This window comes from Harmonia axyridis, chromosome 2 (assembly GCF_914767665.1).
Source record: "Harmonia axyridis chromosome 2, icHarAxyr1.1, whole genome shotgun sequence".
NCBI lineage: Eukaryota > Metazoa > Arthropoda > Insecta > Coleoptera > Coccinellidae > Harmonia > Harmonia axyridis.
The window spans coordinates 53,958,453-53,986,384 of NC_059502.1; the positions used below are offsets into that span (position 1 = coordinate 53,958,453).

General features: G+C 34.4%; 1 protein-coding gene across 7 annotated transcripts in view; it reads right to left on the reverse strand.

The window, feature by feature from the left end:
- Nucleotides 1–27,932, reverse strand: part of LOC123673750 (triple functional domain protein) — a 250,022-nt gene that overhangs the window by 42,598 nt on the left and 179,492 nt on the right. For all 7 annotated transcript variants that reach the window (XM_045608400.1, XM_045608399.1, XM_045608401.1 and 4 more), the window contains exons 20-21: nucleotides 10,492–10,564; nucleotides 1,302–1,422 (exon numbers count right to left, since the gene is read on the reverse strand). In XM_045608400.1, the coding sequence (XP_045464356.1) occupies nucleotides 1,302–1,422; nucleotides 10,492–10,564 (194 nt within the window). The remainder of the gene's footprint in view (nucleotides 1–1,301; nucleotides 1,423–10,491; nucleotides 10,565–27,932) is intronic.

Sequence of the window (27,932 nt, forward strand, 5' to 3'; positions counted from 1 at the left end):
CAAAGCCCGGTATCAAATGTAATGTCATAGCAAGCGGCAAAATTACCTGATAGCGGGGTTCCTAGTTTCAACTTAGTTAAGTAGGGCATCGGTAAAATGATGAAAATACCTAGTTTTATGGGCATAAGATTCGTGTATTGTACCATTTCTAAATCTGTCTAAAATGCCCAATTTTTTGATGTTACTTGCTCGTTTTGTTTCAAGGATTTTTTTTTCACAGCAGGTGTCCAAAGTCGAAGTTCTCGTTTTGCTAGCAATTGAAATCAAGATTTATCCATTAATTTACGGAAATCCACATAACTTTTTGACAGAATCATACTCATGTCATCTTAAATAACTATTTAAGATTCCATTACAACAAAAAAAATAAGCTTCGAAAGCTTTCCAGCAGAATTCTGACCCTGACAATGTTAAAAAAGGTGAAAATTCACTAAAAAACGTAATTTGGTAATAACTCGAAAACCATGCAACTTTTACTGGGGTCATGTTAGGCTGGTTAGGTCCCTCTTTAGCTGACCTACCTCCGGTGTCACTGTGACGTGCCACTTATGGGACACCCTGTAGATAACGCGATTCTCTCTCGAGTCACAAGGCGTTTTTCGAAAACTTTCAAATATTTCGATACATCTTTTCGTTATGATATCATATTAACCATGAGTCAAAAACGTTCTGTAACAATTTTCATTGTATACAACAATAACGTATCTAACAATAATCTTTAGTGGAAACCAGTCTAAAATTGGTAAGCAATATATCTACAACATACGAAAAGTTCAGAAAAATTAACCGGTGACAATTTTTCCCTTAGGCTGCTGTCTGTTCCTTTCAAAAGGATTAAAATTCATAGGGAAGTAAATTCATTATTCTCATACAAGATGTAGGTTTATTCCCTCAATGAAAGATTAACGAGACAGGAGCAACTTAATGATATTTTCTCAAATGTTCAGTTTAACTAAAGAAGGATAGAAAAAATTTGTCATTTTATTTGAAAGATGAATCTGGAGAAGGATCAGCTGATGTCGATGTGAATACTCAATTTATGGTATCAAATGTTTAATGTCCTTTGGCAGAGGTAGCTCTGCGACAGGTTTTGTAAATCTATGATAATTTATGTATTTATCAACTGACACAAATTGGAGCAAACTTGTTTCATGGAAAAATGAAGAACCATAACGATTATTCTGAAAAAGTGTTTACATTTCGCTTTTCGATTGAAATTATTGTTCATATGTTACACAGTTTCTTTGAAACTCTTTTAGCTTTTTGACATGCAATATACAAACAAATGAATGTGGTCTTACCTTAATCCTCTTGTCCGAGCCAATCTTTTTCAGTGGTGGCCTATCCAGTGCTGTACCTGTCTGCGATTTGTCAACTTTACCCTGTGATAGTTTTCGCAAAGGTGGAGGCAACCATTTCCGTCTGAAAATGGAAACATATGATAATGTCTGAAAGTGAAGCAGAACAATAATATGGTTGAGGTTTTCAGAGCTTCAATTACAGATGCATTTCCACGGACTGAATGACTTTTTTATGTGTGAAAAGGGTCATAATGAATGAAACCAACAAGAGATATAAAGATGCTATTTCTTTATCCATAATATCAATGAAGTGATATCGGAAAAAAATAGAGATAAAAGAAACTGCAATCACGCATGCTTCTTCTTTAATTGAAAAATTTCAATATTTTGTTTCAATTTTTCATGGTCCTAGTAATGCCACCAATACGAAATTTTGCACGAAGCATGAAATTTTACACGCATTTCAACTCAGCCAGATCTGTTGTCTCAAAAATATTATTTCATGATCTATGTAGAAATAAAAAGTTAAACTCTGGATCATACAGAGTGGTCATAATTAATTATCAAACATCAAAAACAAATAATGGCCAAAAACTTTCATATTTTGAAAGACACCCCTTGAAAAACTATTCGCTTTAGGTATAGAAAAACCTAATAATAACTTTCGAAATTAATTTTTACAGGAGGTACCATTAGAAAAAAGAAAGTTTTTGGCATTTATTTGTAGTTAATGTTTGAATATTAATTATGATCGCTCTGTAAAATCCAGAGTTGAAATTTTTTTTCTACATAGAAGTAGCTAATACTTCTACTCGAAACAACTTTGTCTGTATCGCAGGAGTAACTGGTTTTTTCATTGATTACCAGTTAAAAAAACTCCATATGTTCAATTTTCCGCCATTTTCTCGCTTCTAAGGATAAAGCGACCTGAAAAAACTCATCATTATTTGTTTTATTTATGAACTTCTGGGAGGTTAAGTATAAGAGCATCTTGTGAACTTCGCCTCTTGAGAGTTTAACTATTCTGTATGAAAAGTCGTTAATAAATAAATATATAAATCTAAATGTATCGGTTCTACGTCCTTCTCAACAATTAAATCTTTCGCCAACAACAACATGGAGAACAGATTGGGATTTACATGTTACATCTTCACAAAATTCAACTAGTTCAAGAACTACTGTAGTCATTCGACAACCATAAACGTTGCGTTGTTTATTCTCCGATTTTGCTCCTGAGCAACTTGAGAATGAGTTAAATCATTAACAATCTCATCGAGAAATTCTATTGACACATTTGAGATCCAAAAGAACTTTTTAAGGAAATTTATACATTTTTCAAAATTGAAGCTGTGTCTTCTATTCTCCATGAAAGCATCCAAAACTATAACAGTGGAATTTTTGTTTGTTTTGAAATCTTCTAGGGGTAGAACAAAATCATAAACCTCAACTGATAATTAAAAATTCACAAAAAAAAAATTGGTAATTGTATTATGTTATGAGGGTGCTAACAAGAAAATATACAAACTGACAAAGAAATCACAACACCCAGAATTGTTTAAATAATTTTTTTTTTTTTTTTGGTAGAACACAGATAGTACAGCAAGGAGTATATGATTGAAATTTGGAGAAAAAAATCGTGAAGGTTTTTTCATGTAAACAATTTTTGTAACCTAAATAGTATAGTCGTTTTTTGCAATTCTTATGAATTTTACAACAAACCAGCTGTTCGAGGAGATCCAAAACGATGTTTAGTTGTTATTAAAATGCCTAGAGCACGTGTACGCGGAATGTATCGCCAGCCAAGTGAATTTGAAAGAGATCGAATTCTCGGTCTACGGGAGGCGGTCATTTCGAGAAATCCCTAACCGTACGAACAGAAATTCAACTTCTGTTATGAGATATTGTCAAGTCTGGTTTGATAATGCCAAAAATCGGAGAAGAGTAGGCACCAGGCGTTGCAGAGGCACAAATAAAGTTCAAGATCGACGTTTAAGACTTATGGCCATTAGAGACCTATTTGCGACATCTCGATCTGACGGTTGAGCATCGCCGGCAACGATTACAGTGGTGCAGAGAACGTCAACATTGGAATGTGGAAAGGCACCGGGTCTTCTTTTCTGATGAATCTCGATTCTCCTTGGGGGCACATGATGGCCGAAGAAGGATCAGACGAAATCGAGGAGAAAGACGTGACCTCAGTTTGATGTTGAGCGTCATGTACACCGGACAGTAGGCGTTATAGTAAGGGGTGCTATTGTACATGCAAGTAGGTCACCTTTAGTCTTTATTCGAGGTAACATGACAGCGCTGCGTTTTCTTTAAGAAATAGCCATATGTCCTCCGTTACCTTAACCGGCTCGAGAACCCAATATTTCATCAAGATAATGCCTGATCTCATGTGAATCTTTTGCCATGGCCGCCCATATCTCCCGATCTTTTGCCCATAGAGCATGTTTGGGACATCATGGGTTGAAGGCTTAGAAATTTACCCCAGCCCTCCCGGACTTGTGAGGCTCTGAGACATGAAGTATAGGTAGCTAAGGATAGTACCCCTCAAGAAGAAATAGGCCATCTTATTGCATCAATGCCGAGACGTGTTGGGGAGTGTATAGATAATCGCGGTGGACAAACACATTATTAACAAATTTATTAAAAAAAAAATTGTAAACCCTCCATTTTTTCTCCATATTTCAATCATTCACTTCTTGCTATACTATCTGTTTTATAGAACAAACTTTGAAATTTAAACTGCTCCTTCTGGGTGTTGCAGTTTCTTTGTCAGTCAGTATATTTCGAATATTTCAATTTTTCATTTTGTTTGATTGAGTTGTCTGCAATTTTTCTTTGAATACGTCCTCAAAGTATGCTTTTTCAGAAATAAATTATGGGATACAAAAAATAAATAAAAATTCACCTTTACACCATCTCAAATTTTCCGCAATGAAAACTTTGAAAAAAGTAACTCGAAGATCTATCGACTGTTATTGTTGATAAACAAATAACAATCACAATACTCCTTCATGGGGTTCTTTACAATTGTCGATTTAAGTCGAAAATGATAATGTTATTTTGAAGTTAATTCGAAACATTCATGTTATTGTCTTAACAGAAACCAAAGATTTGAAATTGCGCCTAGCACGATTATAGCTCTGAAAAAAAAACGAAAAGCTTCTTGAGGATTGAATCCGAATGCATCTCTCTAGATAAATCCATTCGATTTGCACTCTCGATATTTTCGATGGGAGCGTGAACTGACAGAAAATCGCCACTTTCAATTTATTCATTTACCGTGCGATAACGATATTTATTCAGTGATTTATCGTATACGGTTCCGATATTATTCGACCTTCTGAAAACCCCAGTCCTAAACACGTAGAGCAGCATGATATGCACAAACGGGAGAAGAGAACATACTTCTTTCGGCAAGGTACGATACACAGGCGACGGAAAATTCTCTGGATCTTGCACATATCGAATTTATTATACACAATGCACAGCACACCTGACGGGACACCAGCACACTGGATACGTGGGAGACAAATTACTTTTATCTTGCATCGTGAAAGATAAGATGATTCGTAAGATGTTCGGTAATTATTAGTTACGGTTTCTGAACTCAAAATGATAAGCTAATTGCTCGATAGGCGACATATCGAACACATATGATCCTCACCAACAACAGCGAATCCAATTTCGATCGGACGATCAAAGTGTTTGAAGTATACTGCTCCACAAAAGTTGAGGAAGGTCAGACATTTTGAGACTGTCTCCATTTTTTTGAATATTGGAAATCTAAATGTTTACTTCTTCATCTGAATCATATTTTTGCATGTTCCTTCATAAGTTTCACAGCTTCAGGTGAAAATTCATTTTTAGTATTTGTAGTTCAAAATGAGTTCATTCAAAAAATTGAAAAAATAAAGTTCAGTGAAGAATATGGCCTCCTCGAACATCAGCCACTGCCTGATCACGCCTTGGCATATTTTCGGTCAGGTTGTTGAAGTAGCATTGATCAATTTGCCTCCAAAGTTGGAGTAAAAGCCGTCTGAGTTGATGAGAATCCAAAACTCTTTGTAGCTGATCTCATTATCGTACAAAAATGAGAAATTTGGCCTGATGGTAGGATGAAACAACGAAATAATATTAACAATGACTTGTTCTATGTAAATCTGAGCTTCCATGGAAGGATCAAGCGCCAACAATTCTATAGGTACTCTGTTGAAACAAATCCCTCCGCAAACATATTAACTGAACCATCTCTGAAAGGATGGACTTCCTGAACCTATCTGCGATTTCTGGGCAAAAGAGGATGGGTCTATCCGAAAACCGTACAGTGCATCCCATTTTGGGTGAGACAGCCAGGTTTCTCGCTTGTTATTTAAGATAGAGCCTTGCGATTTTCACGTTCCTGTCTTGCCTACTTGATAAAACAATGCTCCCAAATGCATAGTAGCCATAATAACAACAAGGATGTTTGTGTCATCAATGACCTACTACTTTTAAAAATCGAAAGTAATAATCCTCTTATTGAAACATAGAAAATTCATGGCCCATTTACAAAAAATTATCATTATTTGACGTTTTAGTGTTTTCTTAACATTTCTGAACATCCTACCTACATAGTATCATATATCATTTTGAAGGGAAAAAAATAACGAATTCAACGAAGTAATGATATATAGGGTGTTCCATTGAAAAAAATATAGGTTTGTGTTGAATCTTTAAAACCATACCCCGAAAAAAGAAATTGAGTACGCCACTGGATTCTACGCAGAATTCTGATTCAGACGTAGTTTTCAGCTCAGCATTATTTCTAATAATTTCGGAGATAAAGGATGGGTCCAAAAAGTATCAATTTCCAAAATCACCCTGTATCTTTTGAACGGAAACAGTTATGCAGAATCTGATTAGACCAACTTGAGTTTTACGAAAAAGTAGGACAGGAACGTGAAAACCGCAAGGCTCTATCTTAAATGACAAGCGAGAAACCTGGCTGTCTCACCCAAAATGGGATGCACTGTACATATCTCGACTCATATGTGAAAAATAATAACCTCCATCCAATAGTCAAAATTTTGCAGTCACATTTCGCAAAATTTTGTATTGTCGTGAAGCACCTTCTCGGCCGTCAATAATGAACCTGGTGAAAAACTTCGAGCTGTTGGGACAAGTTAGGGATGTGAAGAATAGAAACCGTGGGCGTCGATCAAGAACAACCCCGAATATTGCTGCTGTAGCTTGTAGTGTTGACAAAAACCCAGAATTATCGTTTTCTCGACGATCTTGGGAATAAGGCATTTCACAAAAGACAATACACCTTATTTCGCATAAAGACTTACGTCTTGAGGCTTTTAGGGTTCAATTAACATAAAAACTCGAGCCCATCGATCACCAGGAACCCAACAAACGTAATTTTGCAAGAAAAGTTTTCTGTTCGAGTTATTTCTCGAAGAGGTGATCACAATTGGCCATCGAGGATTTAAAACCGATTTAAAACCTTAAAAATGGAATTCGTGAAGTCAACGAGGACATAAATCCGCAAATGTGCCTATTATTCATGGAAAATTTCATGCAAAGGACATGGTGCTGCAACCGTAACAGTGGCGGCCATTTGGATGATATCGTTTCCATTTCCTCTTTTTGCAATGGAATAAAAGTCCATTGATTCCTTCTAAAATATACTCGTTTTTTTAGTATCAAAACAAACTTCGTCTGATTTACAGTTAAGTGTATATTGTAATAAATAAATGATAATAATAATGAATCTGCTATTGGAACATCTTTTAGAAATACCTTTTCGTAATTTGCAACAATGTAGGAGGCTTGAAAATTTGTAAATTGAAATTTTTGGATCAAATACACTTTCTATAGGAGATACAAATATCTCGAAAATTGTTCATACAATTTCATCAAGTGGTGAATTTTGTGTTAAGGTCAAACCTTGGAAAGATAATAGAAGTTGATTTGTAAACTCGATCACATGAGGAAATAAAATTTAGTGTTGCTATTATTCCCGAACTATCTGGAGAATTTTACCCATTAATCAACTTAACCGAGATATTCCGACCCTGAAAAGTACTCTAAAAATTTCAAGTACCAGGCACATTTCTTTCGGGAGTTATCGTGTACACGATGGCCGGAATTGGTTTTAACCTCGAATTCTTCTTTAATCAGTTAAACCCTATAATTCAAGACTATTCTCTAAAATTTCAAAAATTTTCCAGCAAGAATCAAAAATTAAACTATTTTCTGAAGAAAATACCATAATTTTTCAAATCGTGTCGCTCTGGATTCACAAACTTGACATTGCCGTTGCAGTTCGCAGTTGACGTTTCCGTGCACTAAATGCCAAGTGTCATTTATAAAGTTCGCCACTAAGATGTCTTGTTTTTAGACATCTTATTCTCCACCGTTGAAGTATTGATTTCTTTCAATACAGATAACGAGTAAAAGCAGGCTAGGAGTCAATCTCAGAGCAATAAAATACTTCGAGGTGCCTTCTATAACAGTACTGTTTGTTGTGAAGCCAAATGCCAAATATTGTCTATCTCTGTTGTTTCGATTTATGGGCAAGGAGAGGTGAAGGTTTGTTATGATGCATAATTATGAAAGCAATTAAAGATCAGCAAACTTGTGTTAGTAAACTATCGAGGGAATCGGAAATATCTGAAACATCGAAAGTATGCGGTCGCTATGGTAACATTGAGAGGTAAATGAAAACAGCTTCCGAAAAGAGGCGGAAAAGGCAACTCTATGTATTTTATTACCCCGAGGGCTCGATACGAGGTTGGAATTCTTCCATTGCGGTTTGTTAACTATAAAAGTTCATTTAGGAGTTATTGGCATCCCGTCCCGGGTGGCCGTGGAAAATCGATATTAAGTTGGTAATGGCCCATTCAGTTATATTTTGATTTGAAAAATTCAAGTTGGTATCGGAAATGTCATTGACAGAAGATACATATATTTTGAATTTAGTTCTGTTTGTTTATGTTATTGGTTTGATCAATTTAAAACACATCGATCAACTAATTTGTGTATTTCTTTAGTCTATTACTAACTATCAAACTATGAAATAAGGCTGAAATTAATCAGGATAGTTCTTGTCTAACCAGCAGAGAACTCTTTGCAGGGTGTTACGGCAAGTTTCAGCAGATATTTCCGCTAGCAGAAATAATATGATTACAACTTCAAAGAATCACTGAATGATCTTCTTTTTACCAAGATCAAAAACCTCGAATATATCAGTCTGAATAGTATTTTTGAACAGGTCAAAAAACACCTGGATTTCAATCAAAGACAAAATTCCAAAAAAATTAATTAGTTACAATTTCAAAACATTTGATCGAAGGAAAATTCTTATTGATAAAAAGAAAAATATAACAGAGTGTGACTTTGTAGTACATACAGAGAATACTTGCAATGAAATATGAAATTCATTATCAAGATGAAACTTAGATATTTGGAATTAGCAATAGACTCGACAGTAGACTCTATGGGTGAAGGCAGAAGATCACTATTTTGAATACGGAAATAATTGATGGATATGATTCAACTCTTGACAGTGATGATCATAATTAATACACCAAATCTATAAATGAAGCATTATGAATATGAGCATCTTCATGTGTTCACCGCTCAGATAATGAATTTTAAAAATTCTTTGGAAATTACTGAAGCTAGGATTTTTATGGAATAGAGACCAAAATGGTTGGACAGATAACATACAAAACAGAAATCAAGCTACATAAATAAGATCTATAGATCAGTAATCTTTAAATAATAATATATTTTAAAACAAGTTGCAGAATGTGCTTCTATTCCAACATGCGTTCGAAAACGCATGAGTGTTGGAACCCAGTTTTTGTTTAGACCTACTTTGAAGCCAATAATTCCTGAATGGACCAAATCTCACATGTGCCTTTGACAGTTCGTGACGAAAAATTTAAGAATTTAAGTTCCAAATCAGAAAAATTAACAAAACTCGATCATATGTGCTAAGCGCAAATTTTGGTGGAACAGAAATGGATCAATTCATATTCATCCTAGCAACAAACACCTGAACGATCGACTTGAAAACTAAACCAGAAAGGAAAGGATAGCTAAATTTAGAAGATAGGTAAACTTTCACAAATACACAGAATATTTTTCTGTAATCAGATGTGAACGGCAGAGTCAGTTATATGAATGGCCTGAATAATGAGTATTTTCTTCGTAGATAAGACTTTAACGTATTGTAAAAAATTCAAGGAATTCGTTGACTGAGCTATATCTATCTATTATACCGGCGATTTGTTGCTTTTAAGAATCAAGAGGGCCAGCAAACTGGGCCGAATTGCCGCCCTCCAAATAAAGGCTCAGAATATCTAGAGACGATACAGGTAATGAGAGAATTAAAAGTAAGATAATCCAGTCCTCTCTAACCGAGTAAAACTCAGCGAATCTTTTTAGTAACGAAACCATCAGGAAAGTAAACACCTTTGCAACGGAGCTAAGTAGGAAGTAGAAAAAACTTGGATATGAGGAAGGCACCGTCCAAACTTCTAAAATAAAAACCATTATATGATACATCGATGGTTCAAAAACTACAACAGGAAACAGCGCTAGAGTATCTGGACCAGTCACCAAGTGCTCACTATCGTTAGACTACTCTTCTAGTGTCTTTCAGGCAGAGAAATAATTGTAACATAAAAATGTGAACGAACCGAAGAAGAAATCAGAAATGTAACAAAGCAATCCAGTTTTTGGTTAAGTAGCTATTACAGAACTGAGCTCCAATGTCATCGATTCGAAGTATGTAGATATAAGAATGCCGAAGAATTAGGCAAGATTAATGAGGACTTCCTGAGGATTTCCCTAGAAGACAGTGCCGTCTCATCAGGAAGCACCTAATGAGAATAGAGTTATTAGAAACTGACTAGTGCAGATTCTGTGGGTAGAAGAAATAAACTCCGGATCATCTGATCCGGATTGCCATTTCAAGCCAACGCAAAGTATGCTTTGAACGAGAAACTTGCAGGTGGACGTAACCTCTTGAAGCCATTTTAGATTCTGTAGTTCATTAAAACTCTGGAAGTGATAGGCGAGCTGTAGGTGGTGCAGCGGTGAGACAACTCTGATGGAAGGATAATAAACCTTATAAAGCGGTGCAAAAAACCCTTTAACAATAATCGAAACAAAGTCTGTAACTCACCCACTGAATCCTCTTCTCTTATTTACCGGTGATGAAGTATTGGCCACCCCTCCACTATCGTTGAGGAATGTTTCTGAAAAAAAAAATTAACTTGAAATATTTCCTACTTATTTCAAAGCATCATAAATAATTTTGTCTTATCAGTTTGGTATTTTGATTTTATTGCTTAATGAATAAATTCAATTTTTAGATATTATGGCCTTGGGCATAATATGTAACTATGTTTTATCACCAAAATTAAAACAGATTATGAAAACTATCAACATTTTTCATTCTAATCAATATGAAATTGGTAATTTTAAAAGGATCCCCTAAATTTAAGATTGCTTGCAGTAAATATGAATTAATATTTCATTGTCTGGTTATCAATTTTCTGAGAAGAAAAACCGGTATGACTGCCAGTAATCTTGACTACTCAATTTTTGGAGATATATTATCCTCTTCGTAGACCAAGAGCCTACCTTCGTCAATTTATAAAAGCTTAAAGTTTTTCTTTGCATGTCCCCTACACAGGTAAAGACGACCAGCGACTATAGAGTTTGGGTTACGGTTACTTTGGAGGGTAACAGGTAGTGAAGGTGTATAAAAAAGTACCTTCAATTATTTAAAGATAGCGCTCAATCTTCTGAACTTTCTTCGGAATAACTTAAGAAAACACGTCATCCATTGACAGTTGCTTCCACTTGTCAGACACCCTTAAAATTTAATAAATTAAGAACGATAATTAAATATCTTTTTACATGTAATTATACTTTTTTTGTGTTTTATAATATTAAAATAACATTTATTATACTTTAAATAACATGTCTATGAAAACAATTTTTTTTTTAATGTTACTGTTTAATGTACTTAAAATATCGCAATCGACTAGGCACTCGTGCTCGCACCTAAAGCGGACTTTCAATGTGTCTAGCAAGATGTAAAAAGAATTGAAACTGTCCGGCTATTGAGGTGACATTTGTTATAGGTTCTCAAGTAACAAATATAAAATTAAGCTTTTACACTATAACGAAAGTACATATAATTGTAATTATAAAAGTTAAGGAGTGTCTGGCAAAGGGTAGCAACTGTCATAAGTGCCCGGCAATGAATGACGAGTTTTCCCAAAAAATATGAAAAATCGAGCTTTATATTTTAACGAATTTAAGGTATTATTTACACCTTTACTACCTATTACCTACCAAAGTAACAACAAACCAAACTCTATAGTTGCTGGCCGTCTTTATCTGTATAGGGGACATGCACAGAAAAACTTTCAGGCGAAGGTCTTGTCGTCGTGGGCTCTTGTGCAATTGTATCTTTCAGCAATAGACGTACTGTTCCAACCACCCTGATGTTTCAGCGTAGTCAAACTCCAGAATCGGCCAGAAGAATTGCTGATGCTCTATGCAGACTATGACCTGTATATTATTCAGGATCGCTATCACTATCGCAGGAACTATCGCCATATAAACTACATGATAGTTACTATCATGATATTGCAAGAGTGCTGTCACCGTGAAATTGAGCTTTTAGAATAGTTTATATCTCAAGGGCGACAACTTGCAAACTCAAGAACCCCTGGCCTTGGTACATAAATAACTGTTGTTTTGATAGAAAAAGTAAACAATATCAATAATATTCATACTATATTGATTTGAGTTTCAGCTAGTGAAACTATTTGACTGGATGATGCTGTTTGGTTTATCTTTCTAATCACATTGATGACATATGGTAGGAATAGTTGAAGCGAAGGCCTTCCAGCGAACATAATTTTAAAAAAAAAATATAGAGAAAACCACCGACGAAAAGTCAGCAGTTATTGAGCGTTCGTCATTCACACATAACTTTTCATATATATGATTAATAAATCACATCTTCAAGGTCTCCAAGTGTTCAATTGAAGCACGAATGAACTAGCGTTCCAAAACTCCTGACTTCAGGGCAGTGCTTTCCTCTACGAAATATTTTATAGAAATTAATTTCTAGACCCGTCTTACTATTCGATATATTCCATTATTTTTTCCAAAAATGACAATATTGAAACTTTCATCATTTTTTTCCTAGTAACTACATTATCTCTTATATTTAATTTTTCCCTTATTTTTTGTATCAAATCTCTGTATCTCTCAGAGTATCTAAGAATATATATATAAACGTCATAAGAGTAGCTGCAAACCCATGTGAGGGTTGAAAAACCAATGTAAAAAGACTAGTCGATTAAATAAGTGAAGCATACCCTCAAGAATGGTCGAGTAATGTCCAAAAGTGTCACTCATTTAATACCAATGTGAATCTGTCAACACAAACACCGCACAATTTTCATCGAAGTTACTTTATTTTATAAATTGTTTCAGACGATCTATCGAAGGACGTCCAGAGAAAATCATCTCAACATTCACACCATAGGAACAAACTTTCCGAGTCCACAGTACCTTAAGAGAAACAGACACAAACTGCGGAACGCGCTTTGGAAGTATGACTAGCGTGGAAGGTGTTTATAGAATCTTTCGATTGTTATATTAAATAAGGAAGTTGTCGTTTATACGAGGGCAAATCGGAAACTTGAACTTGCGTCGGAGTTCTTATTCATTGACAAATCAATTACCACATATTAATTCGTAAACGGAAGAAGAAGAAAGGTTTGCTCTTTCAATTGTACGTAGAAATTGCTCCCGATTAAAAATCAAGCGACTTTGCGCCGTCAGGAGCTTTTTGGCGCTCGTTTATTCATGCCACTATTGCGCTTGGAGACCACATAAATGTATTCGGAGATTGAAATGAATCTCAACCTAGGTCGATATGTTACTACTGAAATATTAGACTATTCTTTTACAATATTCTGCTTGAATTTTTTTATGGTTCTGATGATTCGTTCAACATTGAACTCTACATACAGCTTGAAAATGTCATCTCGACTCAAATTTTCAACTAGGTCGGATCTGTTGTTACTGAGATATTATGTCTTTTTGTCATAATATGCTAAAATTTTCTACGGCCCTTATCACGCGATCAATATGAAATTTTCAATAAAGTTTGAAATAGTTATTGCTCATCTTCTCACAAAATTTCAACTCGATTTGATTCATGATCATCGAAATATTGAGTATTTCTTTTTTTATTTTTGTCTGGTTCTGATGTCTCGCATCCACATAAATTGTGCATAAAACGTTCTTATATATTATTACTTGGTTATCATCCATTGTTGTTTAATAAATAAAAAGAATATTGGGAATATTGGACACGATTTTATTCTATTGTTTAATTTATAACAACGCCGACGTTTCGAATATATATTCTTATATATATAACGGGTGTTTTTTTCGGGGTATATAACTTTAAGTTGGCATTTCTGTTCAAGATGGCGACCGATTTAACAGCTGTCAAGTGATTTATTCTCAGTTTGGTTTGGCAATTTATCATGAATAGACTCACGCCTGAACAACGCTTGCAAATAGTGCAATTTTATTTCGGAAATTATGGTTCTGTGCGGAATAGGTATCGCGCACTACGTCCATTTTATTTTGTTAAGCGATGAAGCGCACTTCTGGTTAAATGGCTACGTCAACAAACAAAACTGCCTCATTTGGAGTGAAGCTAATTCCCAAGTGTATGTCGGGACACCGTTACATCCAGAAAATCTGACTGTTTGGTGCGCTTTATGAGCTGGTGGAATCATTGGTCCGTACTTCTTCAAAAACGATGATGGCCAGAACGTTACAGTCAATGGTGATCGGTATAGAGCCATGATTACTAACTTTTTCATTCCTGAATCGAACAACCATGATGTCCAGGAGCTGTGGTTCCAACAACACGGCGCAACATGTCACACAGCTCGTGCCACAATCGATTTATTGAAAGACACGTTTGGAGACCGACTAATTTCACGTTTTGGACCTGTCAATTGGCCTCCAAGATCTTGTGATTTAACACTGCTAGACTACTTCCTGTGGGGATATGTAAAGTCATTGGTCTATGCGGATAAGCCACAAACCCTTGATCATTTGGAAGACAACATTCGCTGTGTTATTGCCGATATACGGCCACAAATGTTGGAAAAAGTCATCGAAAATTGGACTTCCAGATTGGACTACATCCGAGCCAGCCGTGGCGGTCATATGCCAGAAATCATATTTAAAATGTAATGCCACAAGATTATCTTGCGGATAAATAAAATTCATGCCAATCGAATAATTCATCGTTGTTTTCTTGCAATTTAAAGTTCTATAGCTCTAAAAAAAACACCCTTTATTATCTCCACGCAAATTTTCAACTCGGTCGAAATTATTTTTACTGAGATATCAGGTCTCTTTGCGATATTCTGTTTGAATTTTCTAAGGTTCTAATGAAATTTTGTTGCACATTTAAAGTTACTCTTTCATGAATACAAACAAAATTTCAAATAGGTCGGTTTTATTCTCACTGAAACAATGCGTATTTTTTTAGATATGCTCCTCAAGTTGTCTCTAGTTCTGTTTATGCGACCAATATAAAATTTTTAAGAAGCTTGAAATTGTTATCTGAAATCTGAATACAAATTTCCATCTCGATCGGATCTGTTGTTACTGAGATGTTAGTTTGTTTAGCATCATTCTGACTGATTTTTTTATGGTTCCGACAAAGCAATCAACACGAAATTTTGTACGAAGCTTTTTATTATTCCTCTATAAATAAAACAAATTTTCATATCGGTGGAATGTTATGTATTTCTTCAGAAATTTTCCTTGAATTTCTACTACTAGTTCTTGTTATGGGATCAAAATGAGATTTTGTATATGCGAAACTTACAGTCTTAGGATACACAACAAGCTACTTTTCTGAGAGGCCTGGATGGCCTGCATTAACCACTAGGCTATGGCTAACCACTCATGTTATACCTTGTATGAAAGAGGCACCCGAATGTTAACGAAGATTTTCAACAGGATTGTATCTTCCACATACAGTGAAATTAAAATGAATTATATCTCAATAACACGTACAAAAAACAACTCTGCGTTCTTCAAGGGCGCTCAAAAGCTCCTGATGATTCCAAGTTTGAGCTTTTCTCGAATTACTCCTATTATCGAACGCTTTTAGCTTTTCAAATAATAAAGCAATATGCGCCATAGTCCAAACGTTACATAACGAACTATTCTTTACCGAAAACAAAAAACGTTCGTCTGGTGAATATTCTAACTCACCCCGAATGTATGATTCATTATTCCGACAACATAACACACCCGACACTTTTTGGCTCGACCTTCACATATGAATTTCCATTCGGTACTAATCGGTTTTACCTAGAGTTCATGTGGAACTGGCAGCCCTGATTTCATTCGAGGATCACGCCTAGATGGCTGAGATTACAAGAGGTGGCACGAAAAGTCCTACTTCGTAGAATTTACGTGCAACCTTGGCTCAACAGGCAGTTTTTCATAAGTAATGCTAAATTAGGGCGTAAAACTTCATAATACATTCAAAACTGGAAGGAATCAGAATTGTGTATACAGAGAGGGTTTTCAAAAACTTGCTATTGTCATATCTCCGAAGTTGAAAATGTTTCAATGTTGTACATGAGGGAACAATGGAGGCATCCTTATTAATGATAACCGACGGTTCAACCGTCGGTGAGATTTTGCTCGGTGGCTTAGTGGTAAGAGCGCTGGACTAGTGATTTGGAGGTTGCGGGTTCGAGTCCCGCTAGAGGAGGTAATTTTTCCAGAATTGAACCAATGAACTATTTATCTTATAACATATCTGTACAAAGTATAGACAATTTTCGATATTATCGGTGTAAAATTCTTTGATTTCGGAATTACTCCGTTCTTATTATGATACATGACGATTGTCGATTACTTTGTTATTTTCAAAATGAATATTACTTAAAAGGGATTTCCAGCACGTGGCTCATCCTCAGTCAAATGTTAGGTACCATTGATTTCCCCTCTGGCGCTCCTGCGATGACCAAACATTGTACGGTGTACGAAGTTGTACCGGGTTTTTCACCATAATTTGACCCCCCCTTTAACTTTGTTACTAAAAGAGGTACAAAAAAATGTTTTCCACGAAAGTTTCACGAAATCGACTAATGTTTTTTAAAATGATTTCACAAAACGAAATATATACAGAGTGGGCCACATATTGATAGCAACTTCATTTTTTCAAATGGAACACCCTATATATTTTTCTATATTTGACTAGTTCTTTTTCCCCTAATTTCAAATATATAATATATGTTTGGCCTATCTCTCTTATTCTGAGTACCACAGAGTTTCAAATTTTAAGAACCACCTAGCATTCTCAGTAATCAGTTTTCAAGTGGTAGGCTGCGATAACTCAAAATGCTGTTTTTTGAGTTATCTCCTTGGCAACGATATGACATATAGTCAAATTGCCAACGAGATAACTCAAAAAAGATCATTTTGAGTTATCGCAGCCTACCACTTGAAAACTGCCAGCTTGCATGCCAGGCGGTTCTTAAAATTTGAAACTCTGTGGTACTCAGAATAAGAGAGATAGGCCAACCATATGTTATATATTTGAAATCAGGAGAAAAAGAGCTATTCAAATATAGAAAAATATACAGGGTATTCCATTTGAAAAAATGAAGTTGCTATCAATATGTGGCCCACTCTGTATATATTTCGTTTTGTGAAATCATTTTAAAAAACACTAGTCGATTTCGTGAAACTTTTGTAGGAAACATTTTTTTGTACCTCTTTTAGTAACAAAGTTAAAGGGGGGGGTCAAATTATGGTGAAAAATCCGGTACATTCATTTTATCATCTTTCTCTTTACGAAGCACTGTACGACGGTCGATTATTATTTCTTCCACAAAATTGTTGTTTTACCTCTTTTGTAATGGTTTTTTCTGGGATTTATTACGAATATTTTGGGCATTGAACATAATATCATCAATTCTCTTGCGAAAAACGAAAATTTACTAATATTTTTTTTTTCATTCGCAAATTGAAAATTTTGTCATTCTTCAATGTTGATTTAGCATATTTTTTTAAAAATCTCCATCTTTACGATATTTTAAACCTGTTTTCTCCAGTTTTCTGAAAATTTTATTCTTGGAAACACTGATAGTTTTCTCAATGACTTTCTAATTTTTTTCTTGGTACTTTCGATTAACTGATTTGCTCTAGTTGACCGTTTAGGACTCTAGGTCTTTCCGGAAGATTCAGTCATGGTAACCCTTCCTCATATTCTACGATTTTACGATATATCGTTCTCCGCGAAATATTTTGATTTCCAAAAATCAAACTATTTGAGCTTTACGCATCTGCCCAACTGAATTATAAATATTTTTATAAGCTCCAGTGTATAAACTTAACAGACACTAATGGCAAATCTAGGATGCCTAGAACCTCTGGTGTGTGCACTGATAAGATTTTATTTCGAACTTTTTGAAATAATCCACCTGTTGTTTTGGCTAACCAGAGTTCCGTAAGATAGCGCTCTTCAGAATTGTTCGAATTCCCCCTATCTGTCTGTCGTCGTTTAAAAAAAAATAATGATTTGTTAGAAAAGGCAAACTTTCACAAGGAATTACAATTCAGTTCATATCGAATTCATAAAGAAATCATTGGAATGTAATGACAGACCGCTATTGGTCTATTCGGAGTATAGAAGATTGTAACGAGTGTGAATATAAAATATCATTATTCTATATTCAAAAGTCGCGAGAGTTGAGAATCACGAGAAATGTCGAAAATGAACGATGTATGCGCCATCTGAAACTCTAGTGATCTCTCAAAATCAAGTAGGCATAAATCTCCCGTTTCGTCCCAAAGTTTTACAGATATAAGTAGACACACCACGGTTTCTAAACATCTCAGACAAATCATTAAATAACTGTTATTTTCAAAGCCGACTCCACATTTTAAATTTGAAAAAAATTTCATAGAGTAGAAATTTGTACCGAAAATTTTAAGATGTACGTTGAAATCGAATTAAAAAAAATATGTGTTTCTACTGGTTGAGGCTGGGATTTATTGAGTGGGGTGTTAGTTCTGAATCTATACGTGCTGCTCTTCGACATCGGTTGACATCTTCATAGTCCCTTTGGATAAGTTCGTTAAACTTTGTTATCAGTGAAATAATTATAAACAATAAAATAAGTCGTGTCTCAAAAGTTCGGATTTGTTACAGGCCATAAAATCTCGATGTCAATACCAAGCACGGCCGATAAAACTCGAATCGAACCACGCCATTACAGTTCTGATCCCGGAGTACAAGGCAAGGTCGTTAAAGTGGGATCTTTCCTCCGTAAAATGTTCCACTTACGATTTTACGTTTACGCCTCGCAACATTGGCCGTTTTATCGAACGCTAGATGCTGGGATGATATGACGCGTTTTCTATTTACATATTTGCTTTCTATTTATTTCTGTGGACCACAGCCTTGCTCCAATTAAAAAGAAATTCCATTTAGTGTTCGATGAGACGATTCATAATATGCAGCTTGGATTATCCACAGATTGCGTATTAGGTTATTCAAATTTGAGTCAGAATCTTCCATATTTCTTAGGTATTTCCGGTAGTAACCTCACAAATAATGCCTGTTTCTTTCAATTCAGTGCGCTTCTTAAAACACTCCTTCAACTGATAGCAAAAGATCCTATTTTGAGAGATGAATTCTGTTACTTGAATGTAACTGAGCAATTCATGTCTTTCATCGACATTTCACTTGTACAGAGTCCTTTTTTTATAACTACTGAATGAACAAAGTATTCGATATGATGACCTCCCCTCAATTGAGTCTTATATCTAATCAGTAAACACCTTTTCTCTAGAAAATTCGACTTTATTATATATTCACCTTCAAGAGTGATACCCCAAATATCCTTTCTGTTCAATACCTTTTTTGTGGGAAAAACATCGGCAATCACTTCTTCATTAGAGCCTAAATTCTTTCTTGGAGCACCTTTCAACCGTTGTTGCCTATGAAGTACTGCATAGTATTTTTTTTTCATCAAAAAACAGTATTTAATCAATATGTACTTGAAATTTGTTTTTATATATTTATTAAACAACAACGAATATAGCATCACTTAACCTGTAATACCTCAATAGAGACTCAATTCTATGTTCTGAATTTTTGACACGTATCTTTTGAAGGTTGGGTTGGTACTAACAATGGAAAAGTAGTATGGCACTGGCTGTGCCATCTGTACGTCAGGCCTGGGTCTTATGAGTGAAAAGGTAGTACCACAAGTACTCTTCATCACTGTCAAGTTGAATAGAAATTAGTTTCGTTGAGTAGGTACCGAGGTAGGTACTCACTGTCGTAATGTTTTAACCTCTTGAGATGGTAAAAATATTTTTGACTCTAACATCCTTTAAAAAAAAATACATATCGAATAATATTTTTTCTTCACCTTACAATCAAATAATATTCACCACATTCTGACAAAATTTGATAAGATCAATCAAAAATTGAACTGTATAGTTCTTCCACAAGTTCATCAACATATTATTCAATCTTTTCCTATCATCAACTCCAGTATCGTTCAGAAAGAAAACATTTCAAAAATTTCCTGAGTTTACTCATCGAGATGTGCAGAACCTAATAATCAAATGGAAAAATCAGTTTGTCATCCGCTTGTTTGCAGAATAAATATCGGTTGCTATACAGCTTCAACCCTACTAGCTCGAGAATAGGATCCGTGAACTCTAAAGGTCAAAGTTCAAAACACAAAATTTAAAAATAGTTATTTTATATAGCTACAAGTGCAGAAGGCTTCATGTTTTTTCACGAGTTTTTGAATGAAAGTGGGTTAAAATGAGCCTTCTGTACGAGTATTATACATTTTTCTAATTCACTGGATTTTTATTGAAAAGAATGGATTATTTCCATAAATATCGTTAAGTGATTAAAAATTGAAACATAAAAAAGGTCGTTGGCAGAACTGTTGTCTGCATCGCAAATTCGACATAATATAGATAAAGGTGTGATACGATAGTTCCGAGTACCAACTTATAATAATGAAATATTTGTGTAGAAGTGAGATATTTCCGCACGAATTTGTTTAAGAAGAATGGACGGGTGTGCCGCAGAATAAAAGGAACTCATTTCTTCATTTAACAGATAATCACGAAAACAACTGAATAATATTCATTAACAGCTGTGTTATTGTTGGGTGTTTTTTTGTTTTCATTTGGATTTGGACAAAATCAACTATGAGCTCAAATACAGCCGCTGGCTATTCATCTGTTTTATAATTGATTACATTATTCTTTTCATGAAAGATTAAATAATAAACCATAATATAAAATTTGCAGTTTTCATATAAATCGAACCACAAGATAGAAACTAGGTGAATGAAAGAGATGAAAAATCTGAGCAGTCAATTATTACGTGAATTCATTCGATTGTCTTCAATTTCTGTAAGAAAATACCGGTGGCTCCCACTTTCAAATTGGAAATGATATTATGTATATTTCAAATATTGACAAAAAATGTTACAGGAATTTTTTATTCGACAGTAAATTTTTCTCAATTTGACGTAATCAGATTTCGTATCCAACGTTTCGTGCTCTCTGGGCCTCCCTCAACCTCATTTTTTTCAATACGGACCTGTATATTTTATGACACTTTTCGAAATAACTTTTAACGCTGAATTCAACGATATATCATACAATGTCATTCAAAGTTGATTTTCAGGTGATTTTGACCCTTATCCAAATTTCTTTGGGTCGGATCTGTATTACATTTAGGTACCTTTAGTTTTATTAACAGTTAACATTAAGTTTTCGATGAAAAAATCAACTTACTCATCTTGAACTAAATGGAACATATCAGAATCAAATCAAGACACAAGTAATAATTATTTACATATCTCAATTCATAATAATTAAACGAATTATCATTTAATGAAAGAAAAATCGAATGATTATTCGAAAGTAAATGAAAATGAATGAAGTAAGTGTTCGAAATGTCCACCATTTTGTAAAATGCATTCAAAGGTTCTGGAACCCATACTTCTTATACATTTGCTTAGTTCGTCTTCTTGAATACCTTCCAATACATTCTCAATCTTCTCGCGAGAAATCGCTATTGTTGGATTTGTCATTTGTTCCGTTGAAACAAATTACAGAATCAAACTTTATTTTGATATCATTACGATATAAGTTTTGCAAGGCTTGGTATTCGAATTCAAAATCATTGTATTCGCGTCTCTTGACTATTTTATTAACAGCAGTTTTTGATGAATTGCATTCACTACAGATCCTACCCAAAGAAAATTGGATAAGGGTCAAAATCACCTGAAAATCAACTTTGAATGACATGGTATGATACACCGTTGAATTCAGCGTTAAAAGTTATTTCGAAAAGTGTCATAAAATATACAGGTCCGTATTGAAAAAAATGAGGTTGAGGGTGGCCCAGAGAGCACGAAACGTTGGATACGAAATCTGATTACGTCAAATTGAGAAAAATTTACTGTCGAATAAAAAAAATTCCTGTAACATTTTTTGATAATATTTGAAATAAAGTGTGAAAAAAGAAAAATCAAAATGACAGAATTTACTTTTCTTATGATATCTCAATAACCGGCCCTGATAATCTCGATTTGTTCGAACTGCTTGATAATGCTTCTATGCATGCAACTTTTTCTCCATTTGAGCGACCTTCTAACTCTTATGGTTCAAAAGTTACCAATACAATCCCATTGAAAAAGTGGCCACCCTGTATAATAAATGACATAAGTGACGTTTTTTTTTTAAATTTCAACATCCTGTATCATAGAAACGAGGCAATTCTGGGAACTTGAAATAAATCAACTAATTACCCTCTGAAGTTTCGTACTGTATACTCTGTATAGCTTATACACATTCGAATGAGGTATGTTTACTGTTGTTAATTCTTTCGAAATAAAGCTGTGCTTAGAATTAACGTCGTTATGAGACTTGAGGGAAAAATTATCTCCCAGAACTGAAGCCCAACATATTTATCTACAATGTTATTTATAGCGTACTGAAAATATGTAATACTCTACCTGGAAACTTAAGATAAATCAATAATCACATTTACAGAAACGTACTCTGAGATCATTTATAACTTGAAATGACGAACTACTGAAGTGTTTATTAGATCTTAAATGAAAGGAACTTCGGAGAACCAACACAAATTAAAAACCTAACAACTTGAAATTTCTGAGATTTTGCGTATGAATATTCCAAGCTTCGTGCAAAATTTCGAGTTGATTTCCTCTTCAGAACCATATCAAATTGATATCGAATATGGAAAATATACAAGTAAATACGAAACCTAACCCACTTTTGCTGGTATTCAGAAGTACAATCATTTGCCGAGTGAATTGAAAATTTTAGATGGCAGAACATTTAAGAGGAGGATCAGGTTAATGTTGATTGATAAATGCACTGAGGAATTTTTATCTCACTCATTGACTTGGTTGTTCATAAATTGTTACGCATATTGTTTGAGTTTTTTGGTTTAATATTTATGATAATATGCTTTTTCTTTGATTGTAATTATTATTGTATTGGCAGGTCCTTTAAATTGTATTATGTGTTGAGGGATTAATAAAGATTGATTGATTGAAAAATCCTTCATATTTCGAAAATATATTCAGCGAAAATAGATCCGACCAAATAAAAATTTGATAGATGAATAATATCGATTTTGAGCTTGATTAAGCCAAATCACGCAATATTTCCGTAAAAACAGATTGGACTAGGTTGAATGTTTTCCATTTCAAGATGAACGTCTTCAAGGTCTTTATGGTCGCAATGAGCGCATAAAATTCACGAGAACACAAAGCTTCTGACGCCAAATCGTGTTTTTTTTTTCGATTTATTTAATTTTCAACTTCTTTTTTTATTTTTTTCGTTAATAATTTTTGTTCATTACCTTTTCATTTGTTTCCATCAATTTTCCTACATAGCTAATCAAAATTCATAAATTGGGTTCTGGATCGATGTGGTATTGAATAACCACCAATTATTTGTTTAATTTCAAGCAAAAAAAATTTTGCAGAATATATAGATATTATAATTACTTTTTCGATTTTTATGGTCATTGTGGAGGTACATTGAAAACTTTCATTTTGCAGAAGGTGAACTAAGACCAGCTCTTCATGATTAAGTTTAAGATAACGAAATCGGTTCAAGACTCGATGTTAGTAAATATTCATTCGAAATATCAATATTCAATTTTTTTCGTCAACACTGAAAAAAAAATTTCAACAAATAATTTCAAGCTATCTGAACAAAAAGTTGTAAATAATATCAACAGAACATTAAAATTGAACGTATCTAATTATATTCTCCAGTTCTAAATTTATTCTGAACTAATCAACAACAATAATTGAACTTAATTGGTATTTTATCAATCATTAATTCTTCTTACATAAACAAGCGCCACTATTTTTCATTTTGACATTGAACGAGAAATCTAGAAAATTAAATCATTGAATTCGCACTAGATTATACAGAGGGAATTTTTTCATCACATTCTACAGAATATCATTTGAAAAAAAATACGCAAATTCTTGAGCAACAATATTCGTCACAAAGAAGAAGCAGAGAGTGATTCATTGTTTTCAATGAAGAATCCATGAAATTGCTCAATTTTTGCACGCAGTGTTATCTGCAAAAATTTTTGATACTTTAATTTTTTTATGAACCTAAGTTGTATTGAAACTTATGATTCTTAAGATGCCTAATAATAAACTATTAATATGCTCTGTTCAATTAAACTGTAATGAAAGCCCGTTTTTATTGGACTGAACCAATAAAATGTGTTGACGAATATTTCCCGAGATGCACTATAATCCAAAACGTAAAGTTTCAACGTTATTTAAAATCCTAAACAATTAATTTGACAGGAAAATAAAATCGATGACACAGCTGGTATGAATGAGTGGCAATTCAAAGAGTTCAAGATTGAATTTCAACCGCCAAAAGAACACTTTCGTTCTCAGTTGGGTCAGAAGTGCATATCATCATCTTTCGTTTCGTTTAGAGTTCGGAGAAAACGCATCTGCACCTATCTCCGCTCAAAAATGTGCCCAAAACTCCAACAACTCACATTTGCTCAAAACCGCTCACTCCGGATCGTCCTGAACCAGGGGTACTCCTTGAAAAAAATCATCACAAATCACCAAACTGAAGCTTGATTAACAAAAAAAAAACCCGACCTGACACCCGAAACAATCGCGAATCGTCCTAGAAACGCCGCTCACAAGCGTCGGATTCTGGCGAGCGGTTTCTAAACTGGGGAAATCGCCGTGCCAGATCTGCGAAGTGTTTTCAAAACATGTTTAACGTAATTTTAACTCATTTTGCTTTAACGCCAGAAAGTGGACTGAGAGAGCGGTCTCCAAGACCATATCGTCTATATAGAAGGTGAGGGTCTTATCGTGCATTTCTATGATTAGTGACGCGGGCTTAAGATGCACTCAGTGTTGGAATGTGGAAATGGGAAGATTCTCAAAACGCCCTGATGGGCAGCTATGGTTCGTTGGAAGTAAAATTCTTCTAGAATCCTCCTAAATTTCGGCATGACCATTCGAGTGGTTACCTAAATTTCAACTCATTCAAATCAAGTTTCACGAAAATAATGGGTAATTTTTTTTCGATTTTCCTCTTGAATATTCTATGGATCTGGTGACGCGATCGACACAGGATATATAGGGTATCCGAAAGTAAAATGCCATACGCTAACCATTCATCCAAAATCGAAAAATAACCCTTGTTTTTCTATTAAACTATAGGTCTCGAAAAGGGTATAAAATTTCAATTTAAAAAGCTCTCTCATAAATAGTTCTATTTTATTGAAGGTTAAAAAACCCAATCACAGAAAAATTACAACAGAAATTGAAATTAACGCTCAAAAATAATCGATCATCGTTCTAAATGACACTATAGAGCATAGACGCAATGTTCGCAATTGGATCAATGTGAATTGTGAATAGATTGGACAAGGTGGACTAATTCCATGGCCACCTCGCTCACCAGATCTATCGTGTCTGGATTTTTTTTGGTACAACTTGATAATGAGAATTGATGAAACCTCGCTTATAATAAGGCAAAATTTCGAACCATCCAATGGTTAAGAACCGTGCACCAGGTAATGAACGAAATTTGAGCAATTTTTGTGAACATGATTATTGCATTGTTATTTATTAATAATTATTTGGTGTTTCTTATTGGTTTTCAAATTAATTTTTTCGGCAATGAAATTAGTTGTCAAAAATTTGCATGTTTTTTTATCGCAATCGTAATAAAATATGGAAAGCAGCAGCGATAGTGTTATTTTACATGGTTGCCGAAAAAATATTGTACGCAACACGCCCGAAAATGGTTTTTTTGGACTCACAGACTTCCAGGACTCGCTTACGCTCGTCATGGAATTTTGTCTATTCGTCCAAAAAAACCCTATTTTCCGGACTTGTTACGTAATAGTAATTTACGTAGCAAGTCCGGAAAATAGGGTTTTTTTGGACGAATAGACAAAATTCCAGGACGAGCGTAAGCGAGTCAAAAAACATCCAAATTTTTTACAACTAATTTCATATGAACTGTCAGCCGTTATCTCGGTTGCTATGGATTCTATGATTCTTTTCCGGCCTAGTCCGGGAAGTACGTACTTTCCGGACTAGGCCGGGAAATGCTACTTTCTCAGAGAAAAAGCGTCCGGGAAGTGAGCACTACCCGGACGGTTGCCGAAAAATTACTATTACCACCCAGTAAATCCAAAACAAAGCCTTTTTACCTTTAGATTATTAGCTCAAATAGGAAATCTGAATTTATTTGTATTTTTCAAATTATCCTATGTATCCAGTGGTATCACGAGTGGCAGATATCTCGAGTGGTATTCGACATAACTATTTCACGAGAAAATTAGTAGCAAAGTGGTATGATAATGTTTGAGAAATCCTAGAAAACAACAATTATGGGAAAAACCCAAGTTTTAAAGTACCTATTAAATTGGAACATGTTTTTTTAATTGAAGTAAAAACTACAATTGTGCAGGTAATGATTTGTAGATTATTTCTCTAGATTACGGCAGACTGAATCCAATGTAATGAATAATCTAATCCTGATTATATTTTCTGAGAGTTTTGATTGGCAGCAGATTCACGATTGCCTTCTCAAAGATGATGAACAACGTTGTTCTGTATCTAGTTGTAGATATAGTTTTAAAGAGTTTACAATCGAATGCGCCATTTTTTTCAATTAAGTCTTGTTCATTATCTCCATTTTTCGTGCACATTCTAATATTTTTCGCAGATGTTATTCATTTCGATATTGATTTTATCCCTAGAGAAATGTTGTACCTTATTTCTCATCCCCAATTTGGATGTAAGGTAAAAAATTCTGACGATTGTTATATTTGGATTTGTCGATCTTTTATCCATGAGTTCAAGGCTTTTGTTAACATTTGGAACAAAACCAAAAATATGTTTTTTCAACAACAAAAAATTTTTAATTGCACAAATTCGACTGGTTTTTAAAATTCAATGGTATGGAGACAATTTCTTCTTTCAACTTGCTTCTTCATTTGAAAAATACGAAATTTTTCCTTTCACAATATAAAATTTTTTCATATTTTATGAATGCTGCCCAATCGATTCTCAATTCAAATGTATAAATATGGTGTTTATTGCGAGTTGTTTCATTCCAAATCACCATTTGGAAAATATATACATTTTGTCTATGATTCAATGAAATCTTTTTTAAATTTCGAGGTTTTGTTTCTTGATTATGATGTAGTGACTCGGTTTGCTCAGAGATGGCGCCATGGTCGTAATGCGCCACACAACATCGGCCCCGGCGTATTTAAAGGGGTCGACGCAAAGCAACCGATTCACTTCTCACCCGATAGTGTGGGAAGGTGTGTCTTAGGCAGAGATCGCTGGATAGCCTAACCGATGAGTCCACCAGCGATCTCGGGACGAAACACAATACCCCCGGGAGAGGGCGCACCTAAATATTGGCTCGAGACAGACTCGCCAAAATGATATAAGCGAAAATATAAAACGTGATATTTGGAAATAAAAGGTTCTCCAATAGAAATTATACAATGATGATAATGGCAACATTGTGTGAATTTTTTACATTTCTTATCCATTTTTATTTTATGGGTTATGTCATTTAATCATGGAAATACATATATACACTTCAACAAACGTTTCGAAATTGTTAAATTGTTTTACCAAAATCTATTGCTGAATACTGAGATAAATTTAATAAGAATTCATGGACGGCAGTTTTATTCAGTTAAATGACTTACTATTCGTCGTGTTCTAGACAAATCTGAAAGAGAATATTATTACACTATACAAGAGTACCTGTACGAACTACTGAGCCGTAGGTACTTGTTACTTTCAAATTTGTCTACAATTCGACGAATATAAAGTCGATTAACTGAATAATGTCAAAAAATAATAGACAATGATTTTCTAATATTGAAGTAGTGTTGCTCTATCAAAATATAAGCTATGGTTG